This window comes from Saccostrea cucullata, unplaced genomic scaffold (genome assembly GCF_032062105.1).
Source record: "Saccostrea cucullata isolate Sc308-1 unplaced genomic scaffold, CSIRO_AGI_Scuc_v1 ctg199, whole genome shotgun sequence".
In the NCBI taxonomy this organism is placed as follows: domain Eukaryota; kingdom Metazoa; phylum Mollusca; class Bivalvia; order Ostreida; family Ostreidae; genus Saccostrea; species Saccostrea cuccullata.
In genome coordinates, this window is record NW_026926084.1 from 204,030 (window position 1) to 220,871 (window position 16,842).

The 16,842-nt window shown below is 32.9% G+C and overlaps 1 protein-coding gene across 1 annotated transcript in view; it reads right to left on the reverse strand.

The window, feature by feature from the left end:
- LOC134270703 (A-kinase anchor protein 13-like) overlaps window positions 1-16,842 on the reverse strand; it is an 85,829-nt gene that overhangs the window by 62,461 nt on the left and 6,526 nt on the right. Inside the window, exons 4-9 of the mRNA XM_062752952.1 lie at window positions 15,064-15,360; window positions 14,102-14,294; window positions 10,191-10,306; window positions 6,034-6,141; window positions 5,252-5,461; window positions 3,744-3,826 (exon numbers count right to left, since the gene is read on the reverse strand). Coding sequence (XP_062608936.1) covers window positions 3,744-3,826; window positions 5,252-5,461; window positions 6,034-6,141; window positions 10,191-10,306; window positions 14,102-14,294; window positions 15,064-15,360 — 1,007 coding nt within the window. The remainder of the gene's footprint in view (window positions 1-3,743; window positions 3,827-5,251; window positions 5,462-6,033; window positions 6,142-10,190; window positions 10,307-14,101; window positions 14,295-15,063; window positions 15,361-16,842) is intronic.

The window sequence follows — 16,842 nt, forward strand, 5'->3', positions numbered from 1 at the left end:
CTCTAGTTCTCTCCCCTTGACATTCTGTATTCTCTCAAATAAGCACCCAGGAAACAGACTGACCAAGACAAGGAGAGATTATATTGGATTCCCTTCTTGAAACTCATAATCTAATCTTAAATAAATGAGGTGTAAATATATTCAAATTCTTTAAATAATGTATAACATTAAACTTGGTAAAATGTATCAATTTTTTTTTTCTACTTTATACATTTGGATAGGGCACTGATTAATTCCAAATAGGAAATAAAAAGGGAGATCCTTATCGGGGTGAATATGGCAATAAAAATTTTTGCAATAAGATGCGAGATAGAGCAGTTGTCAAGGTTTTAACTTTTAAAGTCAGTACAGGCCGGTATAAAAGCTAGCAGAGTATTTCAGCTGTGAATAAAACAGAATTGTGTGGTGTGCTGCCCACAATTATTTTTTTTCTGGCAAACATTTGAGTAGCATATTACAAGATCATTTATCAATTTGTAAGCATGATCATGATGAAGGACCTTGTGCACTTTTCTTCATTTATCAAAATGGGGGAAAAATCCGTACCAGTGTTTCGATTTTTCTTCGTTTTATCTATGAAGGAGAAGTAATTAATGTAAAATCAATCAGTTATCAGGGAGAACCAATAAATGAGCCTTATCCCAAATATAAAGCCTGTAGTTTAGGAGAAATTGTTTACATGATGGAAAGTGTAGATATTGCTGGTATCAATAGGGAATTATTCCAAGAGTAGTACATCACTTTTGCTTAGATATCAAAGAGAAAACGAAATATTCTATTTTCATGATGAAAGGCCTATCATATTCTGGTTAAAATCCAAAAATCTTGAAATGAACAGCTTATTGTATTCAAATGATCACTGATAATCTTTTCCTTCATTATTAAATAAAAAATAAATAAAACCTAAAATGAATTACATTTCTTGGTCTATAGTCTATACAGAAGCAAATATAGACTTCTGAATTTCCAATAAAAAGTCTATTTTTTAGACATTCATTCTAATCAAGATTTCCTTATTACCTTTAAAAATGAATTTTCCTTATGTTGCCAAGCCTGACACCTGAGTTAAGTTTCCAGACACAGTATTGAGCCTTAGTTTTCCACAGTATTGAGCTTTAGTTTTCCTAAGTTCAGAACAAAGATACTTCATGAGTTCATCTTCTCTTGCCTCTGTGTAGTATGACACACACACAACTACTCACACATGATAGACATCAACACGTGACATAGGACACAATGCATCATCACTCACCAGCCCTCTACATAAATATATCAGAACAGCATCAACAAGGAAACAAGTATTCAATCTGAACACTCTCTCTCTCCTGCAGATTTCTCACACAGTGAAATCTCATAACATATGACATATAATCTTCTCTTTAGTAGCGCATTATACACTGGAGGTCGTCAAAGAAAGACGAATATACCCAGACTGATAAGACAGAACACTGGCTGATGAAGTCTTGCCATATGATGACTTCATGTGTACGGTGACTACACAGTCTTTATTCTTCTGATTGTTATAAAATACAGGTAAAATATCATTATAGCCTTAAAAGATGTACTTCAACTTAAAGAGTCCACGTGCAATTTCTTTTTCACCTCATCTTTCCAGGCTAGTTTTATTGTCCTCTTTGACACAAAATTATATACTACCTATTACATGTGTATTCAGTAAAGCTTTTATCAAACGATTTGGTGTTTACAGCAAAGTTATTTTCATTCCACATGGCTTTAGAACTTTATAAACAAAAAAATGACAAGTCATATGTATAACTAAGCAAAATTAGTGACTTTGTTATAAGCATTTTTTACTATATGTTAAGCTCCTTGTCCCCATGACTACCCTAGACATTTTCTAACAACAGCCAAATTGGAGGGAAACCCTTATAATTTTTATTAACAACTTCACAACCAGACAAAGCCACTATGTAAATATAAGATCAATACATAACCAAATTCATGGAAGACTACAATACCGTATTACCATAAAGTTCTGCATGAACACCTGACAAGTTGACCACAAAAATATATTTATATACAGTGATTATATTCACAGTTATAATATAGTACAAACTGCTCTGTTTACAGGAAATCTACATACAGTTAGAGTAAGATACACAAAGAAACATGCTTGTTGTGATACTTTTGATCAATGGGTTTTTTTTTTCTCTGGATATGACACGATCACATCTCAGTGCCAATATTAATACCATTCATTTCTATTTCAATATGAAGCACTGACTGAGTTATAAAGCATAAAAATCTCAACTTCTGCCTCTCTGTTTTCTGTGCAGGTAACTGAAATCAACCTAAGGACATTTCAGGCTTTCTTAGATAGGACTGAAAGCTCAAATCTTGAGAAGGTAAAATTCCAGGACATTTTTATGATCTACAGTTTTCCAGACTCCAGATTGATTCAGCTGAGATAAAATAAAAAAATCTAAGGACAGAGTATCCTAAAGATAAAAACTTGTTCCAAAAATACTTCGTTTAGAAAGTGCAAAAAACAAGCTGAACTTGAGTAGGTTTTAGAAAATTCTGAGAATGCCAGAGAGCACCTGGTATGGGTCTGGAAATTTGACGTCTGGAAAGAAACTGATAATGAGAAAGATTTGTTCCTTCATAATGAACGTAAATAAAAGTAGCCACTAGAAAGGTGAGTGGTAGGAATCCAATTCCTGGCCAAACAGAGTTCAAAACTACCCTGATATGGAGCTAAATCACTGATTAAACCCTGAGTAATTGAGTGCAAATATTACTCCTGACAAAGTATATCACTGCACGCCTACATACAATAAACACTTTGTACCTCAGTCAAACAAATCAGACAATGTAATATTGTTATAAACCCCACACATCTAAGGTATAGGCTAAAACATATAAACACCATGACAAGTGGATGAAAGCTCCAGATTATCTACACACCCCTTCATATCTCTGATAAAAAAATGGGACCAGTAAATGCTCGATATCTATACTCTTCTTCACATCTCCCCCCCAAAAAAGATGGAAAAACTCTGACAGACAAATCAGTCATTTGAAAATTTATAAATCTAGAAATTCATAACTTCTTTGCTCTGACAATCCCCTTTGAATGGGTGATGTTATGTAACTTTGACTGGGAATTTAATTGAAATGGCTACAGAGCTTCATCAATTCTTTGATATAATCTCCCTAGCATCAGTACAATATCAAAAACTTTGCTTCTCTGAGTTCTGTTATGGATTTGTACTTAAGGTCCCTCTCAATAAACCCTGCAATCACATGTCTTTTATTTCTACATGCTGTATTCAAATCAAAAATCCATTTGATATAAAAAGAATATCAGAATCTCTTTCCCTCTTTCCTCTTCCTCATATGTTATCAATATTCAAAATACTGTTATCATGCATCATCAGAAAAAATTTTAAACTTCACATATGTATATCTTAGGACTAAAATGCATGATAATTATCTATAGCTCTACTAATATCTCAATAATCAACACATATGCCATGGCAAATATATTTATGTAATTGTTTATTAAGCGAAAAATGTTAGCCAGGGAAAAATTTTTGAACTTGATTCTTTTTAGAAATAATTATAGAATTTTAAATGGAAGTAAACTTTTCATCAAAAAAGGTGACTATTTGTCAGTTGTTTCATTTCTTATTTCAAATTTATAATGTTATTAACCAAAATTTTTCCATCTGAGAAGTTTAAAATGTTTTTGAATATTAAAAAAAATAAAAGGTTCTCACCTGAGTGTGAAGCTTATTGCGATGGAAATCCCGCAGTTTAAACAAGTCTTCATTGAGGCCTTGTACAGCAGTCAATGTTCCCTCTAAAACAAATTAAAGTTAGGATACGTCACATTAAAAAGTACCAACACTTTGACAAAAACACTCCATAGAAATTCATCTTTAGCGAAAAAAAAAAATCTGTAGAGGCCAAGGAGTTGTAGCCAGGCCGTAAGAAGAAGCGAAAGTTTTAGTCGTGTTCTCTGTGTGTGTGTCTACACTCTTCTCTGCTCTGAATTACTTTCTCTGCAGCTCAGAGAAATCATCCCCTGCAGAAATCACTGGGGCTACCTCCTTATCTTGTCAGTAGGTTAAGATTCCACTGAACTGATTACAAGTCACAGTGCATTTAATTTGAAAACAGTTATATTTGGGTTTAGAATTTGAAAAAAAAAAAATTAAGCTAAGTCACAAGATAATGCTTCAAATAAATTTAAAAATAACACCATTAGAGTAAGAAGAGTTAATTTGCAAATGATATTTTCTGATCCAATTAATAAAACAAGGTCAACTTTGTTCCATAAACATAATGACTAGTATAATGAGGAAAAATCTTCAAATAACAGGACAACTTTAAACTTGTGGTAATTAAAAATAGAGGCATTGAGAAGAAACTGGTCCTATATTCTACTTAGAAATATCCAATTTTTCTTTCTTTCATTTAATAAACATGGATAAAAAGAAATGCCAAATTTATCTGGTTTCTGGTCAATGACTAGGCCTATATGCCATAAGTAAAAAAAAATATATATTATAACCATCATAAAGAGAAAACTTTCAAAAACCATGCATATCTTACAAATTCTTTTTACATGTAGACTATGGTAAAGCTGGAGAGAACTCTCAAAGTGCATCATTCATAATGGTAACTTTTTTTGAAGGGAAAGTTTTGCCTACTACCAACACAATCATTGTTTGGAGTGAATCTCCTGTTAATAGTAAACATTGGGATCCTAAGGAAGGAGTTAATTATATCTCCTCTCTTACTATATAAATAAAACCTCCCCATTCATACAACTGGCTGCAACCAGAACTTTGTTTGGATTATAGCTATACACATATAATTTATTTGTTATCAAAATACAAGATCAATTACTATCCGAAATTTGCCAGCTTTGTAAAAAAAATATATCAGCTAGAATATAATAGTCAGTATTGAATGCTGAAAAAGGTTAACAACTAATTAGGTTACTTAGAAGAGAAAGAAAAGGTTTAACATCTGCTTACTATAACAGAACAGTAACTGGTTCATGTCTATAATAAATCAGTTATAAAACATCACCACTACAAAAAAATCCTCTTTTGTTACAGAAAGATGGATTTTATCAGAAGTCTGAATCTTTTGAAGTTCTAGTTTTCTGAATTCAATACTCAGATTCTTAATTTTTTTTTTCAAAATAACTTTGAGAGATGCATTATTTCTAAATGTTTGATTTAAATTACATAAAGATTATGCTATTAAAATTTACCATAAATTCCCTGATCCATCTCTCCCCTGTCTGACATTACATCCGATAAATCTTCCGTGGAATGTCCGGGAGATTCAAGGTCTTCCAGGGAATTATCAAGGTCATCAGTGGTGACATTTTTTATTGCATCCTGCAAAGTTCGGGTTTTTTCTATAATGGTCTGTAACTTGCTTTCCCCGTCCGCCTCTATCTCAGCCATAGACTGGTTCTCTGTGGATAAAACAGAATCCGAGGTCCGGATAATTCCTTTACCGATAACAGAATCCGTACATAAATCAGACAAGATATACGATACTCATCTAGTGTATCAGATTGGACCAAACAAGATAGTGTGAAAGAAGATGAATGTATTGAGTGGTCATTTTTTACTCTAAAGAGGAAATTCTGCTTTAGCTAATACCAATCAATAAGTATGGGATAAAAGACTTGTGTGTTCATTATGTGTGATAATCTAATCACTGACAGAATAAATCAGAAATCTAGACTCTTTAACTACAAGTTGACATTTTTCTTTACAGTCTGTATTCCTACACACATAAATCACAGTCCCTAATTATGGTAATCTAACACATTTAAATGATGTTTTTGTCTTTCTCTCATATACTTCCTTCAACCTTCATGACATAAAAACTAACAGAAATAAAACTCAAATCAACTTAATTGATAGATATTTGGCATGGGTTTCTTTGATGAAAATTTCAAATGGCATATTTGCATTCAGACTTGATCACTTTTTAAAAAAAATCTTACTAAATTGAAGCACACAGGCCTGCACCACTAACCTGTATCATTTTCTGTGCCAGGCCAGGATGTCTGACAGTCCAATTGGACAGAGTGATCTCCCCCTTCCTCCTGGCTGATCATTTCATGATAGATGTAAATATCTTCCTCTGTGAAAAAAAAAAACATTAACTATGTACTTATTTGATACCCAGGAGCAGAGAAGAAGATTTTCAATAGAGCCCTTACCCCAAAAATATTTCACAATTTCACAATTTTGGTAAAGGACTCAATGCTGATTACAATCATGCAAACAGTTTGACTGCTTGATGTCCAGGAGTAAAGAAGAAGATTTTTAAAGATTGCATTAATTTTAGTGGTTTTTATGCCAAATTTGGTTGAAATTGGTTCAGTGGTTGCAGAGAAGAAGCTGAAAAGAAAGATATGCAAAAACAGATAGTTCACCTGACTGCTTGATAAAAATCTTACATTGGCACACAGTGCACCAAAGTATCAGCCAGGCCAGGATGTTGACAGTCCAATTAAAGATCTCCCCTTCCTCCTGGCTTCTGAAAAAAAAAAACATTTACAAGGTTTAAACAGGTTTGTGGCCAGAAAAAGGACATATCAAGGTTTAAACAGGTTTGTGGCCAGAAAAATGGGTAATTTCACAACCTCTTCCATCATTTTTAGTATATGGAGTAAACTCCATCTAGTAGAGACACATGTGCTACAATATCATTATTGTTGTATGATATACAAGCAATGAAGTAACATCCCCAATTCAATTTAACCTGAAAATACAAGTATTAATAAAATTATTACACCTCAGAATCATATCTGGACCTTTTTATGTCATATGCACTGGTATTTCAGAAATATTGCATTTCTCAAATTTATCATATTATAGCAGTGTTGAAGTGATACTACAAATAACTTATCATATAACTCCTACACATCTCAGCAGGGTAATGAACTCAGTACAATAAATACTACAATATTTTCATTAAAAAACAGGCATGTTTTTCATTCCTCTACAGTTCCAAAACCACTCTGACAACAGCATTTCCAATTATTAATCCAAATACTCTGTCAAGTGTATTTATGTTTATATAAGACAATTAGTCATCAACAGAACAATTTTTACTAATTGATATCTCAGTGAACTGTTTGTGTGATATATAAGCCAAGTCTACATTCTACACAGTGTGCACACAAACCTTTTTTTCTTTTATTCTACTCCTTATTTAATTACGACAGGTAAAATTAATCTTAATGATAATTAAAATGTTAATTAAATGATCAGTGTCATGTTATGGGACTTCAGAGTGGAGAAAAAAGTAGGGTAATGTCCCCTTCCTGTGAAGAGACATCTCTGCTATTTTAAGACAGGATTCTGTATGTTAATAAAATAAATGAACTTCAAAATAAAAATTTTATTATTGTTAGTTATGTTATAAAAAAGTGGGGGATCACAAAATGTTATAAAAAACTGATTTCACTCTGACCCTTACTGGCCTTAACCTTTTATTTCTATTTTGTGTTAAGAGTGATACATTAATGTACACACCTTGTTACATCAGACAACACAGCTGTTTATCCAGCATTTGATTTAATAAAGTCTTTCTTGATGAAATTTTCAAAACCTTGGTTTATAATTTGAATGCTGGATTCTTCCTTAATCTTGAATTTCAGATCATTATTGGTTTTTTTCTGCTAATAACGACAACTTAGATTAAAAAAAACAAAACTTTCCCTGTTTAGTAACAAATTAAAATAACTATGGACTAAAATATCAGTGTTCCAAACTAATATAAAGATTGTGCATAATTTCATTCCATCTATTTTTTTTTTTTTTTTTTAATTTTTATTCTTATCAAGAGGAAAATGATGGCCCAATATCAAATCATAAATTTTAACTTTCCCATAACTGAAACCTTGCAATTCGAAAATCTAATATCAATTTGGATGAGAAGCAAGTTAATGGTGTCAGATTTATTTTATTTAATAAATAAGGCCATATAAAATTGAAATCTTGGTTCTCAGGCCCGCGCGCATCCGTTTTGAGGTAGCCGCATTGCCGATTTTATTGTATTTTTGATAAAATAAAAAGTTGGTATTGCGGTGACCAATCCATTAAATTCCTGGGATTATGGAAAAAAAATTCCAATCTCATTTGTTTCGTAGTTTAGTATTCAAATATCACTTCCGGTAGCCATTTACAATGAGATTTTGGCTACTTCGTTTGAAAATACATTCGAGGACATTACCTACGATGTTTACATGCTGTTAAGCAATGGATAAAGCAGAAATTTTGACCAGAAATGGAAAGTATATCTGTGATTAAAAAAAACAATCTTTATGTTAAAGAAAATTCGGAAATTAAAATTAAAATCAAAAGCCTGAAAGGCTTCAATGGCGTCGAACAAGAAAAACAATTTCAAAAGATCTGCAGATAGGTCAAGTGAGTGACTGCGGTAACATAATAATGAAATTAAAAAAAATAGTCTTAACACAAATACAGTATAGGGCCTGATAGCCTTGTGTCCTGGAAGTTTTTCGAATGAGTCAGGGTTCGAATTGACCAGACATCGTCAGAAATGTCCATCCTCTATATCAATCTAATTTCTTTTCAGTCAATCGAAGACATATGAAGGGTTTCATAAATTATTTTAATCAATTGCCATTGTCAGAGCGTTGTTCTGTTGTATAGTGATTGCATCTTAACTACAACCATGACTCTAATGTTAGAAGTACGATCGACTTACGATAGGGCGCGGTAAACAAATGGAGGAATTGGATAAATACAGTAATACTGGCATTACTGGTCAATATCGTCGGTTGTTCGGATAAAATTGGATTGAGGATCGTAAAAGTAAAGCTAAGATTAAAAAATTCAATCTTTATAGTCTTGTTGTATTCGTGTTTATTTTGTAATTATTTTACAGTATTTAAAATTGTTTGTATTATATTACTCGGTCCCAAAATGTGATTCATGTCATTCGAAGCACCCTCTCTGTAGAAATTCATCCGCAACAACCATAACGTTTTTCTTGCGTAAAAATTAAACATAATATCGTTGTTTTGTAGTAGTATTAATTGAAGATACAATTGATTTAATATTATATTCAAGCTATTATTCATTGTGAACGTTTTAAAAGAAATTGGTTTACAGCTGTTGCTATTTTCTATTGCGGATGCATCCACTGACACGTGCGGTCGCGTAAACCTGACTGATCGCTAGATGACGATCGGGCAAGCCCGACGCCATAAAAAATACCTCCCTCATCTACTTTATTGCCAATAAAATGAAAAATAAAATGCCGCCCTCCCGCATCTGTTTTGGAGAAAATTGGCCTGAGAACCAGGGAATTAAATTTTGATAGCCTAACGCATTTATTTTATTCAAGACATGATTTCCATAAATGTGTGTTCAAATGGATGCAAGTATACTGAATAAGGCTACCTGGCTAAAAAAAAAGTCAGGTTTCATGTCACAGTTATCACAGTTAACAAGTAATTAACCAGGAAAATATTTTCAAACTTTAATCAGCATACCATAAATTAAAATATTTTGTAGGGTCAAATTTTCATGGTTAGAGAAAAAAATATGCCAATTATGGATTCATGGGATTAAATTTCATGGATGAAGAATATATTCTTGAGTAGTTCTATCTGTGAACAATTGCATTACATGGTGGATATAAATTTGTGGGTCTCTTCATACCCCCCCCCCCCAAAAAAATGATATACTTTATTTCATCTAACTGTCAACTGGTTTAGTTGAACAGCTGGTGTACAACTGTGCATTATGTGAGATTGCAATTATGATCTAACAATAGAACAAAAGTGCATATCTGACAATATGATATAATCATGCCACAAAACAAAATTGTCTTAAAGCTAGTAATACTGATAATGTAAACCACTTTTTACTACAATAAAATGACATTTTTGTGTCATATCCTTTTAAAGTACACCAGAATTTCCTCTGTCGTATGGATATATACTCCAATATCTGCATGTATGTATGCACTTTAATGATATCTTTAATAAAGAACAACTTTTTCATACGTTTATAAATTTGTAATTCAATGTGAAAATACAGAAAACAATGCTTCTTAGCACAATCAACAAAGGATGGTCAAAACAACTAACCCTTTCAATGTGAACATCTAACCCAATAGCTTACAAAACCTATTGACTATATAACACTTACCCACTGGTCTGCGAGTGATGGTACTCATGGACTTTTGACCATTGGCCAGTTGACATATAATTCCAAAATCCGTGGCAACAGGTTCTGTGTATATTCTTACAGAGTGACCACTAAACCTGAAATAAAAACAAAACAAAAAATAATTATATGTCAAACTGGAAATACTACGGAATCATCATTGTTAGTAGGGGATTTAGCGGGTCACCCCTATCCATGAACTTACATCCCATGAACACTTACTTTGTCTGTATATTTATTCATTGAATACTCAGTTACCCATGAAATATGAACCAACAAAATTTTGCTTATATACGAACATTTACCTCCAAGGAATTAAAATGATTCCACAGAAGTCAGGTTAACATTATGGTACTTCCTTCTGAGATTTTTTCAAGGAAAGTTCACATCCTCATGAAATACAGACAAGAAAGTCTGAGAGCATCACTTCAAGTGAGGAAGTAAACCATACACATTTTGTCAATTTATGTGTATTTGAACTAAATGTTGTAAAGATGTTGTTTTTTTTTCCTTTGGGTCAAAGTCAACATTTCTGTTCATGCCAACAGTAGAAAATTACAGAATTCTTGGATTGCCATTTTTTGTCTTAAAAGTAGTGTAAGTACATTAAGACCAATTTTGCAGAAACTTTGTGACAGCATACAGAGCATAAATTAATACAAGACAGGAAAAAAGTACTTCTACAGATAAGAAATGATTGGAATAATAATTTAAGTCATGTGTTTATTGGTATACATGTATTATTGGATACTTTTAAATTTGTCCACTCACATTTTTCAAGATGAGCTATCACACTTCATGAAATATGCCTAAGTATAAATAGTTTTTAATAAACTTCAAGAACTTATAAACTGAAATATTTTTCTAAAATTAAAAAAAAACAGGAATCAACCTTGACTGTGGCCATGCCTAAAAATGCCAAGAAAGTGAAACAATTTGTACCTGAAAATAATTAACACATCAATGATGAGGGTTTCTGTTGATTGTCAAATATTTGCTATCCCACCAAGCTGTCCCTTCTAACTTACAAAATCTCACCTTTGTCTTACATCTTCATTTTGCTCTAATATTCCACAAATAATTTATCTGTGAAATCTTCTCTTTACCAAACCCATGAAGATTCAGCATTTAGAAGCGGTACTATATCTTTGGAAGTAATACATAACAGCTGTGTGTCATTGTACTCTGGTACTGACAAACTGTATCTACTACCTACATGAAGTTGTTTCATTATTGGCAACAAATACCAAAGTGCATTAAATCAATATAGAACCATACACTTAGTCCCTGCATCTTAGAAATTACCAGGAAGTATTATCTAAATAAACGATAGAAGACACCGGCCCTACTTACTGACTCTCTGTCCAGTGGATAAAGTATTTACAGTGATAACAATGCACAAACAATACTGCAAGTTTGTAAGAATACTTACAAAGAAATAAATATCAGCTGTCTTATGTCAGATAGATCCAAAAATAATGTAAGCTTTAAAAATAATAACAATAGTGTGATGGTCCCAAGGTTGTGATGAGGCATCTATACATGTACATATATACAGGATGTCAGCGCAAGATCACAACATCCATCTACACTTAATGGAAACAGGAAACTTTGTGTCAATCTGGAAACTTAGCCAGCAACATCGGAGGGGTTTATGTTTTAAAGATCCTATGTAAGTCTCAAACACTGATACAGGTTCAATTGAAAAAGATGGGCCAGTTCTGGAATATTACCAGTTCACACTCTTTGGTTCCAATTCCTGCAGTGATTTACAGTTGAGCACACTTCATTTTACTTGCTGTATGTAACACATTTCAGGACAGACAGCTATTTCAAGACTTTTTTAATATTCAAACAGATTTTAATCCAAATGATCATTTAAATCCTACTCCAGGTATCATAGCCTCTATATACAGCTATTGAGGCCTATTTAATTATCCCTATGGTTATGTTTTCTTTCCCTGTGGTTTTAAACAATGTTAGAAACAACCTATATATTTAACATATTAAGTTTATAACCAATCCTTCCTTGGCACTTCGTGGAAAGCAGTTTTGAATACAACATATTTTTAACACCTTGAGTTTTACTTTGTTTGAAATAAGTGGTTCATAATGTTAGTCTATACTTTCTTAAAGATTGTCAAATTGTCCTTAGACTATCAAATTTTTATATATCATTATAAATTTATTAATTTATCATTTAAAAGTCATTACTTCTGCAGGAAAAGCCTTAGATCACCTGAAAACATTCTGAAACTGTTCAAGAATCTAGAATCAGTATGATAAACCTAACTGGTAGTACAACAGTGAGACATCCAATATATCGGAAAATTAACATGATTAAAGTGTTTTCCTTTACAATAAAATCTCTAGTGCTGCCCATTATTTAATGAAAGATTCATGTAAGTTTTTTTTAATTTACTTTTTCTCCAGCACTGTCACTAAATCACCTTCATTTAGAGGAAGCTTGGAAAGATACAGCATTCCAAGACAGCAGTGTGAACATCCCACACAACCTCCTAATCAATTACCTCTGGCTTTCCTACACTGTCTATCCAGGGAAACTTTTCACTTATTAGCTGTGTGATTGTCACAGAATTGTCAACATGTTATCTTATTGTTTTCTGACAACTCAGTTACACTGACTTTCAGAATGCTAATCTTGTATTCACAAACATTAATAAAGTCAGATGACTTGCTTGACCTAACAACTACTATAAGTAGGTTAACTGGTCATGATAACTAAATTAGTAATAATTAATGTATGTCCTTGTAACTAGTGTCAATGAAGGTCAGTCTGTAACACTGACTCGGGAAAAGCATGGTTCACCAAAGGTCTAAATTAGTCCTGTAAAATTTTATCACCCATTGTGGCCCCACCTTTCCCCTGGGTTATGTTTTGACCCCTCCCTGGATAAGGATTTAAAAAAAAATGAATATACATTTTCTGAGAATGCTTCTAATTAAAGCTTTGTTATGTAAAAAAAATCATTGCCCACCAAAGTGGCCCTTCTGTAATTCCCCCCCCCTTTTTTAGGGTCAGAATTTGAACAAATTGAATCTCAACTTCCTAAGGACGCACATACATATGATCAACCAGGGCTGTTTTTTAGATTTTCTTTCTATGTTAATATGTAAAACTTTCATCTCTCATTGTGCCTCCATCCTAAACCCATGGATAAAATAAACTTTAATCTTCACTACCCCAGGAGGTGTCCACATAACCAGTCATGGCTCTGAGGTTCTTCAGATATTTTCTTTGTAAAAATTATCTCCCCATTGTAGCCCCACCCTACCCCTGAAGGACATGATGTGAACAAATTTCAATCTACTCCATGAGAGCATGTTTTCACAAAAGTTTCATCTTTGCGATTTTGATGTAGATGTGGTGGCAATTCACTTGGGGACAAAATTGAACCCCCTTTACCTAAGGATAGTGGCAAGTTTGGTTTAAATTGCTCCAGTGGTTGCTGTCTTGAAAAGAATTTGTTAATGTTAAAAGTTTACAAACACTAAACAAAATGTGATTACTACCCATGTACTGTATTATCATTCGTATTTCATGAAAATATTGAACAACATGGAAAATATTATTCCTTTTGTGGTATTTAAAATAGAGCATGACAGATGATCTAAACATTACAGGCATAAAATTTAATAGAACAGTTTGTTTCTCAAGTTTATAATGATTTTTTTTTATTAATGCCTGTGCTGCTAATTTTGTTTTTTGTTAAATGTACTCAAGTCAGTTTTCTGTAAAATTTCCAAAAACCTCAATCCTTTCACATAGCTGTTACAGTATCTATTTCCCAGACCCTCACAAGAACAATTTTTATAATATTGGTGGTGGAACAGTCTAAGGGAGGTAACTCCCAAATGCTATAAACACTTACTCTGCCAGAATTGAAGCTAACTCTGGGTGTCCATTTTCAGCAGCCAGATCCTTTGGGAGGTTTCCATGGCGATTGTGTAAATGCAGAGCTTCCTGAGCACCATTTTTATCCAGTAAAAAGAGAGCAACTTTGTTAAGTCCAAGACGAGCCACAAAATGTAGAAGAGTTTCACGTGGTATATGCTCTGCTGAAACTAAAAATATTCCAATCAATTAGTTTTATCCCACTTAAGAAATTGTAATCAAGCTTTGTATAAAACATGTTCTAAAAATCAAAATGTCAAATCTGAAGCTAATTAACTACGTCTTCTTTTTAACAATAAATAAAATAAAACATGACAAGAGATAACTCTTGACTCAAAGTGAGAATAAATATATGTTCCACTGTTACTTAATTTTATATCTGTTTTTCAAGAAGGCATTGGTGGTTTCTTATAGATCCAAGTCTTTCCTTCCACTTTTTACCTCAATTAATGTGACTGTTTTATGATTTTGATCAGTGAATACAATATAAAATGTCATCTGAGTAAAAGACTCAAACAAGCACAGAGAAAATTCTTTGAGCACTGGGCTAAAATAGCTCCACTAAATAGTGTTTCACAAAACTTTAGTAGGTCATATATAAATATATCTTTCAATGAGGGGTCATTATGTATGTACTGTATCTGCATAGTAGATTTAACAGTGGATGAGGTTTGACCTATATGTGATCTGTAGACTTGTGTTTGGGTTGTCTAGGTCTACATACCAAGCAGCTGAGTTTAGACCTGTGTGGTGTAGAGTTATCTGTGTGTGCGACTTACAAGAAGCTGAGTTTGGACCCGAGTGTGATGTCGACTTATCTGTGACTTAACAGCTGATGAGTTTGGACTTGTGTGGTGTAGAGTTATCTGTGTGTGCGACTTACAAGAAGCTGAGTTTGGACCCGAGTGTGATGTCAATTTATCTATGGGTGACACTTACCAGCTGGTGAGTTTGGACCCAGTATATGCCACCATTCAGGAATTTCTAGGTACTTCAAGGCCAGGTATAACCGCTCATCCAGTGTTCCAAGATTTTCTTCCCCCAAGTCAAACTTGTCAGATTTTATGAGTTCTAAGTCCTCTAATGCCTCTAAGTTATATACACTCTCTACTAAAAAACAGGCCAGAAAGTAGGTGGAATCATGATAGAAGTCAAACGCAGAGGTTACCAAGGCACAGATATCGTTGTTATAGTAACTGAAGAGAGTCAACTGCACTTTTTCAGCTTCTCCGTGGGCTGCAAAATACAAAAATAGATTCATCTTAATTTATCTTTTATTATATAATTCAGCTATGTAAAAATATATGATCATTTTGGAATCATTTTGGAATTTAACTACTGAACATTAAAATATTACATATTGTTAATCAATTATTTTAATCTCCTTCATAACTTAATTGTACCCTTATATTGCTCCTAGCCTTACTTATATTTTTATTATATCATGATGGTGTAAACTTCTCCAATATAGTAACTGAATCATAATCTGTCACCATAGACCTGGTAAGTTGCATGTTGAACAGAGAAAATGTGTATTTTGAAACCTTTTAAAATGTACAGGTATTGTGTGTAATACAACAAAAATAAGCTTTCTCAGCTGGAAAATTTGTTCACCCCAATTGTAGCAGATCTGACAATGGTCTGAAAGACTCTATTGTGCTATTTCAGATATTTTATCTGCATTACAAAACGTCACTGCCCCTTTACATGTTTCATTGACTGTCTTCTGTTATGTATATTTTCTTATAAATGGGGAGGGGTGGCACTGTTATCTACCTCATCTGTTTACAGAATTAGATGTGGAAATTTGTCAACATGTATCATATGTGGATATGAATATAATAGCACATATTTAACTGTGTTTATTTTATTTCTTAGTCCAGACATTCTAAAAAGGATTATTTAAGGTTACATCCACTGTTTAAAATACGGAATCTGATTTAAAAATCACTATTACTCTCAATAAGACATCTACAAGTAAATCTCCAAAAAAGAGAACAAGGTTTTTAACAAGAATAACATTTGTCATAAGACCAATAAGATCAGATAAAAGAACAAAAAACTGAAGAGTTTAAAACTTCTTCTAAAATCTCTACACAATGTGTAGTGTCTGCTAAGATCATTTCTTCTTACTATTAACCCATAGAGGGTATAATACTGGCTTTTTGGGCAAGGAACAATATTATCAAAAGGAGGGTTTACCAGTGTAAACAATCCAATTGTCCTGTTGTGTGGGGATTAGCAAGTGAAGAGATAGGCTGATGACAAACTTCACAGATTCCATGTCAGGAATACACAGAACAAATACAGTCACTTGTATATACTTACTACACATAAACATTGATATTCTCAGGTAAACAACATAATCCTCTCATACCAGTGTATCAAACCATACAAAAATACACAATAATACAGCCCAGTATATATTAAAGTACAGGTTATCTGAATTCTTATGCCCTGTTCACACGACGAGTTTAATTCGCAGTAAATTAATGCGAAGTAAACTAATGCGGATCAAATTAATGCGAATTAAATTGCGTTCACACGACAGCTAATGCGAAGAAAACTAATGCAAATTAAAATTTTTCTTTTACCCCCACCCAGTAAACCATTTGTTAACACGTCATGTATGCAGAGCCATCCTTTGATACATCATGTAGTGGCTACAGGTATATTGATTTTATAAACAAAATTTTGAACCAATTATAGCACATATAC